We start from the raw sequence: 19087 nt of genomic DNA on the forward strand, positions 1-19087 counted from the left end.
AGGATCTGGTGTCATTTTGTCGTGGTGTTCCTCAAGGTGATGTGCCTGGTGCTCCTCATGAGGCTCCCAGCTTCATTTCTGCCCCTCACCCGCTCCCCAGGGACCTGCTGGGGAGCATTTCCGCCCGAATTTTTGTTTGAAAGAGAAAGCACTGGATGTTGCTATAGAGGTGAGTTCGCCCTGTTAATTAAAAAATAAAAAATATGTGCCTTACTAATCATAGCTGAACAGGCGAGGCTGACAAACCTGTCTCACGCTTTCCGTGAATTACACACAGCACATTTGTGCACTGAATTGCTTTTGGTTTATTTTGCTTTCTTTGTTTTATTCCTTTCTGTCTTTTTAATGGATTAAAATAAGACGTTAACCTCTACAACTGTCTTGTCGCTCCGAGCCGCGCGCAGAGGCGGTTGTGCCAGGGAGGACAGCTGGGTCGCGCTGGCGCTTGGGGCGGGGCCGGGAGGACGGTTTGGACGCGGTGGCGGTTGGGGCCGGCAGGACGGTTGAGGCGGGGCCGGGAGATGGTTGGGAGACTCTGCCCTCGATTGAGGCCGCCTGCGGGGGGCCGCCGCCCGCGCTGCCCGTTGCGGCCGTTGGGCGGCGGGCCGCGCTCGCCCCGCAGCCGCCATGTGGAGAGCAGCCGCCGGCGCCCCGGCGCGGGCGCTGTGCCGGGCCGCGGCGCGGGCGGCAGCCCCGCGGCGGCGGGCCGTGAGCGTGGCGGTGAGCCCGGCCGCCGGGCTGGCGGACGAACGCGTGGAGACGCGAGTGGCCGGGCTGGGCCCCGGGCAGGCGGTGACGCTGCGGGCAGTGGTGGCGGACGAGCGCGGCTGCCTGTTCCAGTCGTGCGCGCAGTACCAGGCCGACGGCCGCGGCGAGCTGCACCTGGGCACGGACGCTTCGCACGGCGGCGATTACACGGGCGTCGAGCCCATGGGGCTCTTCTGGAGTCTCGCGCCCGCCGGCATGGAGCGGCCCTACCAGCGCCTCCTGCCCCGCAGCACCGGTGCCCCCATGAAGGTGGAGATGCTGGTGCACCAGGGCCACAGCCGGCGCGGCACCATGCCCGGCCCCGTGATGGCCAAGGCTGAGGTGGAGCGCTGGTTCACGGCGCCCGGCGTGCGGCGGATCCGCCTCAAGGAGGGAGCCGTGCGGGGCTCCCTCTTCGTGCCGCCCGGTGAGTGCCGCGCAGCGCTCAGGAGCCTCAGCCGGGGGCTTGGCGGGGGGCCTGCCGGTTCATACCCAGGGGAGAGAGCTGCTGGTCCCGCTGCTGCCGGGGAACGAGGTTTGGCGGCTTTAGCACCTCCTTGCCCCCTGCCCAGGGCTCTCGGACGGTTGTTGCGGGCGGCTACAATAGTTTATCCACAGAAAAGCATGTGTGCTTCCCTCACAGGAGTTTGTGCAAAGATCTCCCACAGCTTTTCACCCTGTGTAGGACTCACTTTAAAAAGTCATTTTTTTCCTCCCTGCGAAATGTGTGCCAATGAACAGAGCAGTGGAAGGAGGTCACAGGAAACACAAGTTTACAACCCACTCTCTGTTATACTAAAGCCAAAGAGCTCAGATAATAGTCTTGTTACTCTGGTTGCTCAGGGGTTTTGTAAATACAAAATATGTTTGTGGGGAAGTTCTGCCTGTGGCATCTGTGGGATGGTCACGCTCCATGAGGTGCAGTACTCAGATTTGACTATGTTGGTTGCTATTGCTGGAGAAAGAAACCTTACACTGTGTCGTGGTGTTTGAATAGTCAAGCCATGACTTCAACTTCTGACTGTTATCCTACAATAACTCCCCTCTTATTTGTAAAAACTTGGTTCTGCAAAATATGTAAGCACAGCTTTTATGTACCTAAGTCTTTCACACAAATAGTTTCCAAGCCAGTGATATTATTTGTTTAGTCATTAATCCAAAGTCCACTTAAGGAGAAAAGAGGAGGGGAGGAAAAAAAAAAGACAACAATGGAGATTGAACTTTATATTTTGGATGAAAAGTGTGGTCAGCATTCTAGATTCTCCAACGTGGAGATCATCTTGATCTAGTAAATCCTGCCTTAGAGAATGGGCTGAGCTGCTAAACCCAGTTGGAATCTAGAGATCTGCAGCCGAGAATTGACTGCGTTTGTCTCATTAGAGAGTCCAGTGAAGTTAATTGTTGCTCACAGGTACCTCAGGCATGTTAATATACTTTTGCATTAGAGTGAATCTTTTCTCCGTTAAATAGCTGTAGTGATATGTTTGTGAATGAGTCAGTGGTGACATCTGGTGGCCAGTCAAAACAAACAAAAAAACAATGCGGATGGGACACACACACAAAATGGGTTCTTTATAGTTGTGAGGATAGTATCCTGAGCCTTGCTACCTTGCTACCAGGACAGACAGTACTATTGCAACGAGACTTTGGCTGCAACACATTTCCACTTAAAGCTGTGGCTTTGAGTATTTCTGCAGCTCAGTGGGACTGTTCATATATATGTATATGTGTGCGCAGATGTATCAGGCACACACTCACACAACTGCACGTGCACAGATAGGCAACATTCAGCTTTGCTGTCTGACTCTTCACACGTGCGGCAGCAGTTCTGCTGCCAACTGTTGCAGTGTTGTTGCTGAGCCAGAGCTAGCAAGTCAAGCTGTTTTCACCCAGGTGTCTGTTTTGCTTTTCTAAAAGCACTTTGTTTCCAGAGTTTGGGCAAGTCTTGTAGAATTTATTTCTGTGGGTTCAATTTAATTACTCCTTTAGTAATCTGCTTGCAATTTGCTAATTAAAGTATGACTTGCTTGTAGGAAAACATCCGACTTACAGTATGATTGTTTTTAGGATGGAAAGTTAGGACTATTAAAAATATATTTAAAATGGTTAAAAAATCTTTGTTAGTGTTCCCATACTTTACCAAAAGGTAAGGAGCTATTCTTGGTTTAAAATAGCTAAAGTGAGCTGCAGAACTAATTCTGTATTCTCCACTGTAGAAGTGGAAAAGCAATGAGTAGTAATAAAGTGTGTATTCCTGCGGTATTTTCCTGTTCACACTTCATGAGATACTTTGCAGTGTCCTGTTTGATAACTTCATTGTCCTCTCTACCTCTTGATTTAATATAGGGGACGGCCCCTTCCCAGGAGTGATTGACATGTACGGTGATGAAGGGGGATTAGTTGAATTCAGATCCAGCCTCCTAGCCACCCGGGGTTTTGCTGCTCTTTCTCTGCCTTACTTTGACTTTGAAGATCTGCCAAAGGTCATGAAGGAATTCAAGCTTGAGTACTTTGAGGAGGCAGCAAGATTTCTACAGCGTCACCCGAAGGTGAGTGTAGCGTGAAGTTTCGTTGGACAAGGACCTGGAGAGGATTCAGCAGCCATTCCCCAGTAGCAGCAGTGATTTCATTCAAGTGTCAGTTTCTGTTGAGCAGGTTTTGGCACAGTAGTGGAAAAAGCATAGGTTTGACACGTGAATGATTGCAGAGAGTGAATTTCTTTCTTCTACATAAGCAGATGTAGAACTCATTTGTAAAATTATTTCTTACTTGCCCGAGATGTATATAGAAATAGACTGTACTCTTCCTGCTACCTGTTCTGAAGAAGGGAAAAGAAAAAAAAAAAGGAAAGAAAAAAGAAGGAGAGAGAAAATAGCTGGATCAAAATACACAATTGGGACTAGGTGAGGGCCAAGCAGTCGTGTTTTCTGTGCCTAGCATAAATACCGTACATGTTTTTTAATGGATTTAACATCTGCCGTCCTTGAAAAATAAGACACTTAGAGAGGAAGGAGCCTGGTTCCAGGCTATAGCCTTCCATATCAATGATTAACTTAACCTTTTAGTTAACACAACTCCAAAGGTATTTAATGGCTAATTCTATTATAATGCATACTTTCTGTATTCTTTTCTTCCTCTGTTTCCTCCCCTGCCACCTTACCTGAAGGTGAAGGGGCCAGGAATTGGAGTGATTGGAACTGGGAAAGGGGCAGAATTAGCGCTCTCCATGATCACCTTCCTGCCAGAAGTGGTGGCTGCTGTCTGCATCTCCGGCTGCAGCTCCAACACAGTTGCAGACCTTCACTATGGTGACATGACTCTGCCTGGGCTGCGCTTTGATATGAATAAGGTCAGTGTTTCTGACACTGGTGTATTTGACACTTTTGAAGCTCTGGATGACCCACTGAATCCTGCTAATTCTCCCTGCACGATCCCTGTAGAAAAAGCTGAAGGTCACTTCCTCTTAGTGGTAGGAGAAGATGATCGTGTGTGGAAGAGCTCTTTATACGCTGAGCTGGCAATTGAGCGTCTGCGCCAGCATGGCAAAGAAAACTTTGAGCTCTTGAGTTACCCAGGAGCTGGCCACCGAATTGATCCTCCTTCCACTCCGTTTTGCCGGGTAGCTGTGGATCGTGTTTTGGGGGTCCCTGTCATGGGGGGTGGGGAGAGCAAAGCACATGCCCGTGCACAGGAACACTCCTGGGGAAAGATTCAGGAGTTTCTGCGCTTGCATTTGAGGTGAGCGCTTCGGTACCAGAAAGCTGCTGCTGGCTTGCAGAGGACTGAGCTTGAGGCAGAATGACTAGGGAATTGGAGGGACTGACTGAGAAAGGTCTGAAGTATGAAATTACCAAATGACAACTCAGCTATGTGCATAAATCCAAACAGAATGGGAGGAGAAGAGTGCAAACAATGATGACAAATAGGCTGCATTTTAGTACAAATTTGCCAGCCTGAATTGGTGTTGGTATCAAGAAACAGGTGTTGGAAAAGAGTGGTAGGTACTTTCTTGCCTGTAATATTTTTGCCTTAAAGAACTTAGCAAGTTCGTCTGCACCATCAGAAATGGCAGACTGGTTCTCACATGGCAGAATGATGGCAACCATAGATGATAAACTTAGACATGAAAAATGATTCAGGCTTTGGGTCTGAATCAAGCTACTTCAGCCCAGAAGTCTCCAATTTACTGCCATATATTTTTGCAATGTCTTCTATCTCTATAAAGCCAGGGATATTTATTTATAATGAGTCTTTTTTTTATCTTCACTGGTCTTCTGCCAAATTCATCAATGCTTCTCTCAACAAGAACAAAAGTAAGAAAATGAAGAGAACTTTTACTGTCATATAGGGAGAATGCAGCCAGTACTGCCTTGAACTAGATGAAATGAGCAGGGACTCATCTGTGCCTATCATGTCTTGGACCAGCAACTGACACTCAGGGTTATTGAAGTCCTGCTGGTACCATGGTTAAATGCTGTTATGTGAAACTCTTACTCCTATCTTCATTACTTTTTTAATAGCAACACCAGCCACTATATTTTGGATTAGACCAAATTGGTCTTTTTTTTCAGACCATTTTGAGGTTTGGGTTGCTCTTCTCTCCAGTTAACTGTCATCGTGCTCAAGTCTGTTAGCTTTGTTCTGCAGCTCACTACTACTCCTTATTATCTGAGTGCAAGTCACATGCTCCTCACACACCATCAGTTCCAACTGAAGAGTTCAGCTATTCACTCCTTCCAAAATAAACTCTACCATATTCACTCCACTCCAGACATCTCCACAACCTGCCTCGTCAAACACTTTGGCTGAGGAGACCTTGCCAGGGTTATTTCTGGGGCTTGAACCCACAATAAAACTGGCTGTCTCTGAGTGCAGGATGGCAGCCCGCCGTGATGCGTACACTGGTGTTGCCCCAGCTTCGTGCCCTGCCTTTTTGCCAAAGCCACTCCATGTCGTAGCCTCAGAGGAAAGCGTGTCCTAAGGTTTCCCTTTGCCCTGCCTGCTCTCTGTGGATCTCGGGCAGGCGGAGCTCTAGTTGAGCGGTGTCTCCTCTAGCCCTGTTTTCTTGCCTCCTGGTGCTGATGCCTGTTTCTCCGCTGCGGTCTATGCAGGACATCAAGGAGTGTGAGAGCAGAAGCTCAGGGGGCAGGAAGCAAGTGTTACCTTGTATTTGCAACAAAACCCGGGTGGCCTGAGAATCCCCAAATTAATGCCCAAAACACAAACATCTCAAGCTGTAGTAACTATTAACAGGTCTATACAATTTAAAAGAAGTAACACCTCCTTTATTAAAATGCAAGGCTGTGTAAGAATTCAAAATGTTTTGCTTATGAATGATTATGTTTAGAGAGCAGAGCAATATTAAAAAAAAATTTAAAAAAAAGGAAGGGAAGGAAAATAGAAGGAATGTTAACTTCACTGTGGAAATACCATTAGAAGCAGGGCAGGATGCTCGTGGCCAAGACTATTCACAGAAAGGCCTGTGAAAAAGTCACCTGCTTTTGCACTGGTATTCTGAATAATTTACAACACTACGTGGAGACCAAAGATGCATCATGGACACTCTGCAGATGATCTATTTCCTGAAGAGCGAGCACCAGGAATATTTTTAGTGTGTGTTAAAATGGGTGACTGGGGCCTTAGTTAAAGGTGCTATATTTTATGTGGTTTCACGTGCTTTACCGGGCAGGGCTCCTCAGTGTTTTGCAGAGGACGCTGCTCGGCTTTGCTGGCTGAATTAGGGGCCATCTCACATGGTCTGGGGCTCCCGAGACACTCCGTGGCGTGAGGGGCCGATATTGCGCCTGAAAACGCTGTTTTTTTCCCTGACTGACTTCAATAAAATGCGTGTGACTCCGCCACGGCCGTGTGCGCCTCCTGTCGCGGGGGGAGGCGGGGGCGCAAGGACCGTCCCGTCCCGTCCCGCGGCGTCCCACAATGCGCCGCGCGCCCCTCCCGCGCCCTCCGGGTGGGGCCTCTCTCCGGGCCGCGCGCCTACATGGTCGCCGGGTGCTCCTGCGTGCCCGCTCGCCCCGCCCGCCGGCGCCGCGCATGCGCGCGAGGCCACCGCGCCATAGCAACCGGAGCGTTAACGGTAGCAACCGCAATGGTGGGTGCGGGCAGCGCCGGGGAGGCGCGGGGTGGCGGAGTGGGTGCCGGCTCGGCTCGGCTCGGCTGGGACGGCCCGCGGACGGGTGCTGTTCCCGCGAGGCGCGGTGGGGAGGACGGGGCTCGGCGGGCGCGAGACCCCGGCTCCGTGGCGGCCTCCTCGCGGCTGCTGCTCCGAGTGTGAGGCTGGGGCCTGTGTCCGTCCTCGGGGAGGGACCGGAGGCCCATCGGAGTGGCGGCGGTAATGAATTCCCCTCGGCGGCTGTTGGCGCTTGGGGGCATCATTAAAAAAAAAAAAAGGAGGAAGAAAAAAAAAAGAAAAAGCTACTGGCAGTTTTTGAGGCAGCGGCACCTACGATTTCTGTGCTAACCAGCCTGGTTTCAGTTGCTGTGAAATTCTGATTTGCTTTACTTAAACACGTGAATAAATGTGTGCAAATTAAGGCAGAGTGTCCCTGTTTTACTTCTTGCTGGGGGTCTGAATTTTGCCAATGTTCTGTGTCAAAATATTCCATGTCCAAAAGCCATCATTTTCTGGGGGTGTGTGTGGAGGAACAGATTTATTTGGTTATGACTTCTGTGTAGTGGGGTGCCTCCTCCTCTCCCCCGCTTCAGGTGCTGCCTGTCTGCGCCCTGCAGTGTGGGGCTGGCCATGTAGGGTTGTGACTTCAGCTTTTGACCATTTGAAGATCCTAATGCTTGGAATATATTTTAATCTAAATCTAGGTAGGAGAGTTTTCAAGGTGCAGGTAGCAGGCACCTGAAAATAGGTTCTTCAGAGGTTTTTGTTAATCAAGATCCTTTAGCAGAAGATAGTGGGATTTGTCCAATGAAATTTCAAACTCCCTTCAAGGAGCTAAGCAAAATCCCTAGCATGTGTGCTGATAAGCCACTTCTGCCAATTTTTTAATTTCCTACCATATTTTCTTATAATACCAATCAGGTATTATAAGTGTATTATCAGGTATTATGAGGGGAGAGGCAAGTCTGTAGAGCTGAGGGGAAGAAACTGCTTCTTGTGTTCACGTGGATCATTAGCTTCAAAATTCAGTCTGTTTCTAGTGTGACTTTGGAACAGATGCAGGCACTGTTCCCATAAACAAGTTTGTCTTTAACAGAGGGTGGCTGAGATCTTGCACTCAGTTGCCATAGCAAAGGACTAGCACAGCTGTTGCCTTTTATCACTGGGTCCAGAATTTCCAGGGTTTTGGAGCAATAATAACCTTATGTTTCTGCGAAGCGAAGGAATTACCCAAAAGATTTTGGGTGGAAGTCAGTTCATTGGTTTTAACCTGCACAGTCTTTTTTATATCCGATTACCTGAAAAACTGCATCAATTCATGTGTTGTAAAGCTGCATTGAAGAGCAGTAGAGATTTTCAAGCTAGAGTTTTCCTGATTTTATGGGAAGGAGGCTGTTGAACAGCTGCTGTGAATGACCAGCCTTGGTGGAACCGTTTTCATCCAAAAGACCTCTCAGAATATTCTTAAAGTTTAGGATATGTCAGAGTATCTCTGTGTACTGCTGGTTTGGGATGGAGATAGTCATTTGACTTTGATGAAACTCCCAGTGTGAGCCAGAAGAGCTGCAGTTAGTGACAATAGGAAGTTGGCCAGCAGGTTGATCTGTAAAAAAAAAAAAAAAAAAAAAAAACTTGTACAGTCACTCTTGGATATTTTTTAACTGTGTAATGTGTGTTTTTCAATAGCATAATCTGACTGGACATAAAATAGAGAAACAAATATAAACATTCCAAACTGTCCTTGAGATTTGTCAAGATGAGCCTTATTTTCCGCAGTGAATTGTAACAGGGTCTGTCTTAATACCTCTTCACTGACATGGCAGGAAGTTGCATAACACACACGAATAGAAAACATCTTCTTAAGAGAACTGGGTCATGTTTTTAGTATAGTAACTTCTAACTTACGTGGATTTCATCATCAAAACTAACAAGCAGGGTCTCTAACCCATTCTCCATCCTAGGCAGCGAATAAGATCAGAAGGATAATGTGCTTATATGAAGTCAACTGATTCCTTGTGAAAACAGTGTTGGGTAACCCAGAAAATAAGATCAAGAACCACTAAAGAGTGGTTCTCATTCCTGCTTCTTAGAACCAGCTGTGGGAAGGTAATAGAGGAAGACAGTGGACAAGCAGGAGAGGGAGAGAGAAAGGAGGGGAAACTTGTTTGCAGTGAACAAGGCATCTAAAAATTGCCATGAATGTTAATTCAAATTTCATTTATTTTTAGGCAAAAGCAACAACTATCAAAGAAGCTCTAGCCAAATGGGTAAGTACGAGAATGAGTGAGCGCTAGAACAGTATCTGGCTGATTGGCGTTGCTCCGTAGCATGGATTTTGATTGTACTCAGATACATTTATTTTTCAAACTTTTTTTTTTGGTAACAAATATGTTTACATGACACATCTGCTGCTATAATAAATTTCACAAAGTAAAATTTTATTACTAATATCAATGTACAGTCAATTCTGTTAAAATTTCTTTGTGGCGTTCTTAACTATATTGCAGGTAAAGATGAGTCAGTTTTGCTGTCTTGCCGTGTTCTATTGAATATGCATTGATCTCTTGATCTCTACAAAGAGAGTCAGGATATCAGTTTAGGATATTTTATATTTTAATTATGCTCCGTTTATTTTACCTGAGTATATTCCCTCCCACAGAATAAATAGGTAGGAAACAGTGACTCTGCTGCAGTCAGGGAGACATCTGCCATTGCCTTACATCAGTGCTCAAATGAGTGTAGAGATAAAAGCAACTTCTGGTGGCTTCACATCAACACGTAACGGTTGCTTGTTTAACGTAGCAGTATAGAGTTAAGTTTTGCACTGTTATGTCAGTGCTTTTCTGCAGCAGGAATACACCAGCCTCTCATATTGAGCTTTTTCATTTTCTCCTTCAAGTACACTGTTATTTACAGTCGCTGGGTGTAACTGAGCTGGTCCCGCAGCCTTCTAGAAAGCTGTTTTTTGGGGAGGCCATGTCCTTTTGGACATGGTATAGGATGCCTTTGGGGTCAGGGTCACAGTTCACTGGGATTGGTGAGAATTTCTCCCCAGTCTCAGTGAATTTTAGGCTAGCGCATAGATGTGCCCTTCTAGCTCTGTCCAGTTACTAGAGCAACAGCACAAACAGTTTTGGTCTCTGAAAGACCTTTATATGAGGTGGTGTGGGCAGGTACACTTGAAAGCCAGAAGGTCTTTGCCACCAGCTGAAGGCACTGCACTATAATTGAAGATTTCTTCCTTTTTGAATGTAACCATTGTTTAGTACTTCCAGTATATATTTTTCTTTTTTTCCTTTTTCAGGCTACACTGGTATATCCCACAAGGGTCACCTCCTGCCTTAAGAGGCAGAATGCAACATATTGTGGAAAGTAGCATTAATAGAGATGTGAATTGAGTTTAAAAAAAAAAAAATGTTTTTCCATTTTCCCCTCTCCAAAACCTCAATTCCCTGTCTCCTATTAAAGAAACATTTTACATCTGCTCTTCCATCCTGTCTTTTATAGAGTTAATCAAATTATTTTAGTGAGTTTTTGTTAAGTAAGATGTGCTGAATTTGCTCTCCTGTTCATGTTGTTTTGGGAAGAGTTTTAACTCTTCATTTTTCCGGCTCCTAATCTGAATCCATTTGACTTGTAAAACTGGAACTGATGTTGAGCTGCATTCCAGTTGTTTTTCTTCCCTTCAACCTAAGGGTTTACTTATGCCCTGTTTCAGGTCAGGATGAAGTTAGTTAACTCAAAAAATCTTCAACTTGGCAATCAGGAATCCTTATCTTTTAAAATGTCTGTTCTTTGAACAACCATATGGAGTATTACATAGGGTTACTGAGTGTAGTGTGAGTAGTACTGAAGTGTACTGAGGTGTAGAGTGAATACCCAATTTTATGCTATGGGATTATGAAATATTTCTGGGATGCAACTCATATGTATGCCTATCAAAGCATACATATAAAATAAGCCAGACCTGAGCTTTGTGGTTTTTAAATTAGCTGAGTAAAAACAAGGGAGAAAACAATACTGTCTTTCTAATAGATTTCTCCTGTGTTAATGGACCTCCAGTCTTCCCCCTGAACACTGAGTGAACTGACAAAATGTTCTTTGTTCTGTTGAGGAAACAGCTGTCAAAGCTGGTGTTTCCCCTAAATAAGTTCTTGTTCCAAGTGTTTCTCGGTAATCACCATCAATTCAGAATTTTAAAGTCTATTGGCTGCAGCTTTTAGGTGAACACACCTAAACGATGAAGTCAGGATCATATTCTAAAGCTCTGAACTTCCTAAAGTATTTAGTTCTCTAGAGAATTATCAACCTAGATTATAACTAGGAAATTTGTCATTTCATGTTTTAGAGAATAAAGGAAATCTTCTTTTTAAATGACTTTTTAAATTTATTAGCTCTGTTCATTATTTCTAATCAGCATTTGATAATCCATAGATGAAATATAATCAATCTAGCTTCAGAATTCTTTCCTCTTTGCTCTGTATCTTACTTTTCTTTATTGGGTAAGAGTGTAAACTGCTTCTCTTTTCATGCGTGTCTTGCTTAGAAAGTATAGTTGCCTGTAAAGAATTGCCATCTCTGCTCATGCGTATTTTGAGGCTGCCCTCAAACTACCACCACAGCTGGAGAAGCAGGAGTCATAACACAGCATTCAGGAGGAACATCTGGGAATGGTCCGAAATGGTTAAAACCATGGAAAGGCTTGAGAAAAATGCAGTTAAGGATTCAGCAGTTTAAGCCATGCTTGGCAGCTGTGACTATGAGGAAGCAGGACGAGCGTAGCTTAGTCCTGAATTTTTGCCAGTGAGTTCTCTGGATGAATTGGAAAGGTGGTTTCTCTAGTGCAGTTTTTAGGTATCTGCTTTTGCTGCAGACTGGTCCTGGTTCAGTCTCCAGGGAGTGCTTTGATTCAGCATTTCAATGTTCTAGCTAAGTTAGTCTCCATTTCATTTTAGCAGAGGATAACTGAATCTAATTGCTCAAGCGTAACACAACTTTTTTTTTTTTTTTTAACCAAAGAAAGTGTATGCAATGTAAACTGGTTTAGTACCTTGGAAATAAGCAAGCCTTCTCCTCTTTATTTGCAATTACCTGACTTTTTTTTTTTTTTTTAATTCAGACTATATTTGTAATTGAAATTGGGTTGTTGGGTTCGAGGTGTCATTCAGAAAAGCAACATCCATAGGTATGTTAATAGAAATAATCAAAATGCTTTCTTATTTCATAAATAAATTTTAGTAATACATCGACATTAATTTATAATAACTGCATGTACCAACGAGTATATTCTTTGCCATCTCCTGTCTTTAGGAAGAAAAGACAGGACAGAAGGCTTCAGAGGCAAAGGAGGTGAAACTCTATGGACAGATTCCTCCTGTGGAGAGGATGGATGAATCTCTCTCCACACTGGTTAACTGCGAGTAAGTTCTGTTAAAAACAAATATGAAGACAAATGTTTTATTTTCTTTGTATTAATTTTCAGTTTTTCTGTAGTCCCATATCCTACTCTTACCTCCTATACAAACCTATATCTACTGTATTTTAATGTGTCCTTCAAAGCAGCATCTTTTTTCCTTTTCTCCCTTTCTCCCTTTTTATTTTCCTACCATTTCCCTTACCTTTTCCTTCTGCTCACAGTTCTTGATTATCTGAGGGATTTTTTTTTCCTACAATTCTTAAATATGATTAGGGTAGATCCTATGTTAATATTAGTCCTTAGAAAATTAACTGGTTGTTCACCAGGATAGGGGTCCAAGTTTGGAATCTACCAACTAGCAGACACATTTGCGGTGCATCTATTTATTTTCCTTTGGCAGAGAAGAGTCTAAACCAGAGTCTATAATGCCACATCCACTTGTGCTCTTTATGTCTTCAATGACAACAAGCGCAGCAGCTTGCCGAGATATCTCGGTGTCTCCGAGTAGCAAAGCAACATGGTTGCTGTTTAACTGCCCAGACTGCTTTAGTAGTATCTATGTTTGAAATGGGAAGTGAGAGAAAAATAAACCTAGCTAGGATTTTCAGAGAGAAATTACAGCCTTTCCAGGAAGAAATGGCAGCTCCCTTTTTAAGGCTAGACATAAAAAGATGCGATGTAAATTACTGGTGGTAGTTTCCTAGAAGCTAAATAAAGTTGCAGAAATCTTGATGGTTTGAGGATATTTTAAGTCTGTTCACATATTTAGTTGGTTCACCATCTAATGAGAGGAAAATAATTTGTAATTTATTCCTAATGCAGTGGTGTTCGTATGTGGAAGTCTTCTGATAAAGTGGTCCCTCTTAGACTGTCAGCATAAAAGTGATCGATTATTCTTGTTTTTAAAGGAAGCTGTCACTGTCCACAAACTGCATTGAAAGAATTGCCAACTTGAACAGCCTCAGTAAGTGACAAGCCAGTGGAAACTTATATTCATTTTCTATCTGCTTGGACTGGACACATACCATAACCTGGATCTAACTGTGTATCCAGTCTTATCCTTACTAATTCCTTTACCTTAGAAAATTACATGTGATTTTAAAAATTTCCACTACTGGAGAATGCATGTTTAGCAGTAATGCTGTATTAAAGCATGTATCCGTGTGCACTGTTCTTAGCAGTTGCCCGGTGCAAGTTTAACAATAACAAAAAATCCACAAAGAAAACAGCCTTACATGTTGCAGTAAGCCTGGGTCCTTGTGTGTGTTTCTGAGCTGTCCACCATGGACCAGCCATTCCTGGTGATCTGTGTATGTAGAGAGTTTTTGCTTCTCTTATGTCATTCTTTTTTAATGCAGCTAGTTCAGAATGCAAATATTTTTAGAAATATATATACATTTTTTTTAATCAGACTTAGAGCATCATGTTGCAGTTTGAAAAGAATCTCTTATTAATAAGGTGTTTCATCTGTTGCAGAAAATTTGAGAATTCTGTCTTTGGGGAGAAATAACATAAAGAACTTGAATGGATTGGTATGTGCTTCTTAGCATTAACTAATGTTCACTAACAAAATGGAGTGCTCTCTTGAATTTGGATCACTGAATTCCCCTTAATGCCTGACTATTCCTTTCTTTTTCTCCTTTCACTACGATATTTTCACCCTCTCACATATTGCTTCTGAATTTCCCAATTCTCTTCTTTCTTTTTTTTTCTTTTTATTCCCTTCAAGTTTGGAGATTTTTCAGGATAATTTACAGCTTCAAAGGATACTAGAAAAGGGGAGTTTTTTATTTTTGATAATAAAGAGCAGAGCTTTTATTTTAAAACAGTTCAGATTGGTAAAGCACTTTAAATTTGACTAGCTTTACATGGAAATATTTTCTGCTAACATTTTGAATATGGAATTTTCTTCCAGAAGATACTTGCAATATGGGTAGTTACTACAAATATTGGCAGTCATGTGAACCCATGGCTCAAGAGTGCTACTTTTTACAGGTAATTGGCACTCGGAGCAATATGGCTTTGAGGAAGCAGATGGTGACTGACTATGAAGCAGAGGAAAGATTGTTGGGGGAAAAGCAATTTTGGATCAATTTTCTTTGTATAAATGACAGATTTTTTTTTTGTATCATCTGATCAGTTCAGCCTAATGAATATAGAAAAATATGGAATATATGTTTCCTTCCTCAAAACTGGTTTCATGTTTCTCCTGCAGAACGTCTCCCCTCAGTGCTGTTGCCACCTTCGGAGATGCCATCTCTCTTAAATATGAAATGTACAGTCAAAGTGTGATGGTTGGTTTAAAAGAATACCTCTGTTTTTGAGGGAATTGCGAAAACAATTTATTGTCTACAGACAAAAACATACATGTACCTGAATATATTCAGTCCTTAATACTGTATAAAAATCTCTAAAGTGGCTGTTGAATTTTAATTACAGTATACAAACAGTCAAATGAGTCTCCTCTGAGCTTACACCTTAAGATCAACTGCTCCAGCCAGCTATTCCTTTTATTTTTCTACTACTGTGACTTCTTTGTTCCTAAATATATTTTTAGATTCTTTGCACTTAATTTGCATGGATATTTGTCAAAATTAGGGACCTGCTTGAAAGGATATGAGGACCGATATACATTAGTATTTTATTATCTGAGATGACTTGTATGGTGGGAAGAAGAGAGAAGCTGAAGAATAGGGAGGACTTGCCTTCCGTTATCTGAGTCCCCCTTCTGTCATTTTCAGGAGGCAGTTGCAGACACTTTGGAGGAGCTGTGGATCTCATACAACTTCATTGAGAAGCTAAGGGGGATCCGTGTAATGAAGAAGCTGAAGGTTCTCTATATGTCAAATAATTTGGTGAAAGACTGGGGTAAGCCAGGCCTGTTTCTTCCGTAACGTCTTACATTCTTATGGAGAACCCATAGGTTAAATCAGTAAGTGGAAACCAGTTCAGTTTGCTCTAGGGACTAACTTTTACTGATAACCCTACAGAGATGCAAAGAATTTCTATATTTCTGCTCAAGCAAGAGATTAAAAATAGTTAGAAAATAGCTCAAAATTTGAAATTAATTTCTGAGCCCCATGGATTTGGTTTGGAACTATCTTTCTCTGATTTATTTTAAAATACATACCTGTTCTTTAACTTGATACCCCTTTTTGCTCAGACAGTCCCCATCCTCTTGTGCCCTGTGCTATTTGTGTTTGTATTGACTTTGAAAGGAAGGTTTGCTGCAGATGTACTTTCCATGTTCCACAATCTGGTTGGTGTTTTCACATTTGTGGTTGCAGCAGAGTTTGTGAGACTGGCAGAGTTGCCATTGCTAGAGGATCTGGTGTTTGTAGGCAATCCACTACAAGAGAAATACGCCTCCGATCAGAAGAACAGTTGGATTGAAGAAGCAACCAAACGAGTGCCCAAGTTGAAAAAGCTAGATGGTGAGTTTGGGGCATGAGGCACCTGGTAAATTAGTAGCTTAATATGAAAAAGTGAAATAAATCACAGCCTCAAAAATACATATGTAAATATGTAATATTCCTCCTTCCTCTCACTGAGTTATTATTCAGAAGCAGAGTAGCTTCTGTCAGCTGAGTTTTGCAGCCCTAGCGTCAGGAGCTTCTGAAAGGGTCTGATAGATTTCAGACTGTTAAATCTCTGCGGCCTTGCAGCTGGGCTTGATCCTTGAAGTTGTCCAGTTCCAGCACCTAACTAATAAGGAACTAAAACATATGTATGTTTATTTCTAACACTGGTTTGAAGTTCTCTTGTGGACTTCACACACTGACTTGTGTAGTTTTATACTTACATATTTAGCATTAAATAAGTTAACAAGAGTTTCATCTGCTGTTAAGTGGAATTAGAGTTTTTGGGACAAAATCGAGTGACATTTTTTTCCAGATAAAGATGGTGATATGGGGGAATGGGGATGGGGGGATATATTTATGTACATATATATATATATTTCCTCTGTTGTGCTTCTGGTGCAAGGGCAAATTTTCAGAACTTACTTAAGTTTCCCAAATACCTGAATATGCCCCTGTTTATTTAGGCATGTGCTTTATTGGTCTACTTCAGTGTGCAGGGAACTTACCTATCCCATGGAATCTGCTAGCATGGAGAAAACGTGCAATCTGATAAATCTTTGGGGTTTGTGAGCTGTTAGCCCATTGTAGCTTGTTTTAAGTTCATGAGGACATAACTGGGAGGTGGTATCCTCAGCCCAGACTCTGAGGCACCCTTGGGTTGTGTTGTATTCATAGCTTGTATAGAGTATGTCCATACTGTGCAATGCAGCTTTAGTTCATGACACCTGAGATAGATAGCTCCAAGAAGGTGTGACCATGTAGCTTCTTGGCTGCCCGCTGAGGATTCACCATTTGGTGCTATATTTTGTAGTATCCTAGTTCAGCATCTTTGGGGATGTGGCCTGTGCGTTATGGCATGAAAGTGGCAGTACAAAGTAAGGGCCATCCAAGGGGGAGGGTTGCTGGATGCTAGCAGCTGGAACATCACACTGCACTTCCCAGTGCCCAGGCTAGGCTGAACTCTGTGGGTCATGCTGTAATACTTCTTTACTTTCAATATCTTTTTGCTGCTAAAGAAGTTAGAAAAGCACTCGAGGAGATCTCTTTAGTTAAGAGAGATTCAGTTATGAAGCAAGTTGGTGTCTACAGTTAGAAGCAGTGGCAGCAAATAGTTGTGCAACTTTTTCTTCTTTCTGATAGTCTAGATAAGGTTTTCAGGTATATCAGCATCAACTTTTCTCTGCATAATCTATTTGTAAATCTTTGCAGATTTGTTCTTTCTCTTTCTTTCAGGTATCCTAGTTATTAAACAAGAAGATGAGGAAGAAGGAGGAAACTGATACAGCTTTCATGTTGAGTATTTAATTACTTAAGTATCTTCAGAATGGCTCATGGAACTTTTATATAAATGTTTGTTTTGAAGAAAACCCTTGGGCAACTTTTAAAAGACTAGCTTATCTCCACAGTCTCTCACTTGAATTGTTTTCCAAAATCGGGGCACATCAATCTGTCCATCTCATGTCACCTTCTGAAGAGATGAGTGGAGCTGAGTTTATCTGCTGTTTGACTGACAAGAGATCTTCACCTAAAATAATACGTAACTCTTAAATCCCTGATTAGTGGTGCTTGCTGTACACTCTTGGGTTATAGCAATTTTAGTTTGTTAAGTGCAGCTGGCCAACATTATCATTTGAAACTCTGAGGACAAGGGAGCAGCACTGTGTTTTAGAGAGACTTTATAGGCTTTGTTTTTTTTTAATTTTGTCATTGAATCCCTTAATATTTTCAATATGTGAGTTTGCCTTTTCTGCTCCTTAACCGTTATGCCAAACACGCCCAGTAGTTGTGGACCTGTGCACAAAAATGGTATTGGTCTGATGATCTCTTGCTATTGGCTTTAAGTTTTGAATTGGTTTTCTTGCATTCAATACTTAACTTCATTGATTGGAAAGCCATCTATAATGCTGTATGTATTTATTTATTTTAAAGAAGCAATAGCACCTTTTTACACAGTTTCAGATGAGACTAAAACTATTTACTTTTTTTTCTTTTTATTTGTCTCTTGTAAGACAGTATTTTAGATTGGAATGTGTAGACTATTAGCCTGCAGCTGGCTCCCAGTTTCTTTTTGGTTGATTTGGGGACAATCCTTCTTGGCTCTGGAGTTTTCATAAAACAAGGCAGGCTAATAATCACAAACAGTGAACAAAAGACCTAGCTTTGAGCATTTTGGTTTGGAGGACTCTTGCTTTCCTTCTAAAGCACAATGTAAGTGATGGGTGAAAGGTTTATGTAGTTAGTGAGGAAGGAGAGACAAGGTGGGAAGTAGGCACTGGGAAATAAATCTTGAAGTGCTAAATGTGCTGAAATGCAGGGAAAATAGATTTGTAGAGCCCCCATATGTGACAAGTAACTGATTTGTAGTGAAATGCATTAAGTACTGATGAAGACATATCTGATTGCACTACTGGGGGCCATTAGTGACTGTTTTTCCTCCCTTCTTTAGAGAACAGATCAAGTGACCTATGTAGATTTTTCTGCCTTTTTTTTTTTTTAAGAAAAGGCTTTTCTTCTCTCTGTTGGTACCATCTTTGTTTAAATTAGAATGGCAATGAGTCTATTTGCCAGTTCCAGCATTGATGTAGAAGGGACGGAGGCAGAACTCAGCTTTTTATTATTTTGTTTGTGGCGGTGTCACAGGGTAGTGTCAAGATAGTGGAAGTCAGGGTCAGAGAAGAGAAAGGTTAAGTAAGTTGGTCCAGGCAACAGTGGCGTTCAGCTCCTCTTGTGATGGGCAGGAATATTCAAGCTGCAGGTCTAATTTTAATAGATGATAATTCTAGCGCTGATTAATTTCTAAGAAGTGACCAGTACAAACTAGAAGGTTACAAGCAAATTATAGTTCCTTTCCAGTATATTCTTTCTAGTTATTAGAGCAAACCTTAGGCATTCTGACTATGATTGGCAATTGCAGGTAAGACTTAGGCTGGATTTAAGTCCATTTTGTGAAATAATGTCAGAAAAGCAGTAGTGAAAAGCTTGAGGCATTCTGAAGAAGCTATTTCCAGACAGCTATTTATCCTGACCAGAAAGCTGCCTGTTTCTTAATTAGCTCACTGGATTTATCTTATGGAGAACTTCATACTCAGATGTAGTTCCTTTTTAGGGTTATTCTCCTGTCTTTAGCACTAGTAAAGTCACCATTGCCCGAGAAGTGTGATGGGAGACAGAGTATTGAGTTAGTCAACAGCCAGGTCATATTGACCTCTTTCA

The 19087-nt window shown here is 42.6% G+C and overlaps 2 protein-coding genes across 3 annotated transcripts; both read left to right on the forward strand.

Moving 5' to 3' along the window:
• Nucleotides 1-627: 627 nt before the first annotated feature.
• LOC104578702 (acyl-coenzyme A amino acid N-acyltransferase 2-like) lies at nt 628-4516 on the forward strand. The gene is made up of 3 exons (XM_010226265.2): nt 628-1174; nt 3094-3296; nt 3914-4516. The coding sequence occupies exons 1-3, from the start codon at nt 628-630 to the stop codon at nt 4487-4489; spliced, it is 1326 nt and encodes a 441-aa protein (XP_010224567.2). The 3' UTR covers nt 4490-4516.
• Nucleotides 4517-6791: 2275 nt separating this feature from the next.
• On the forward strand, nt 6792-17273 carry DNAL1 (dynein axonemal light chain 1). 2 transcript variants are annotated; one of them, XM_010226264.2, is made up of 8 exons: nt 6792-6856; nt 9106-9144; nt 12188-12297; nt 13202-13257; nt 13770-13825; nt 15035-15161; nt 15581-15727; nt 17108-17273. In XM_010226264.2, the coding sequence occupies exons 1-8, from the start codon at nt 6854-6856 to the stop codon at nt 17152-17154; spliced, it is 585 nt and encodes a 194-aa protein (XP_010224566.1). In that variant the 5' UTR covers nt 6792-6853; the 3' UTR covers nt 17155-17273. The 2 variants fall into 2 exon arrangements, with proteins under 2 accessions (XP_010224566.1, XP_088376586.1); XM_088520460.1 differs by having other exon boundaries at nt 15635-15727.
• Nucleotides 17274-19087: the final 1814 nt, after the last annotated feature.

The sequence above is a fragment of the Tinamus guttatus genome, unplaced genomic scaffold (assembly GCF_059628265.1).
Source record: "Tinamus guttatus ecotype Peru unplaced genomic scaffold, ASM5962826v1 Tinamus_guttatus_pri_ptg000089l, whole genome shotgun sequence".
NCBI lineage: Eukaryota > Metazoa > Chordata > Aves > Tinamiformes > Tinamidae > Tinamus > Tinamus guttatus.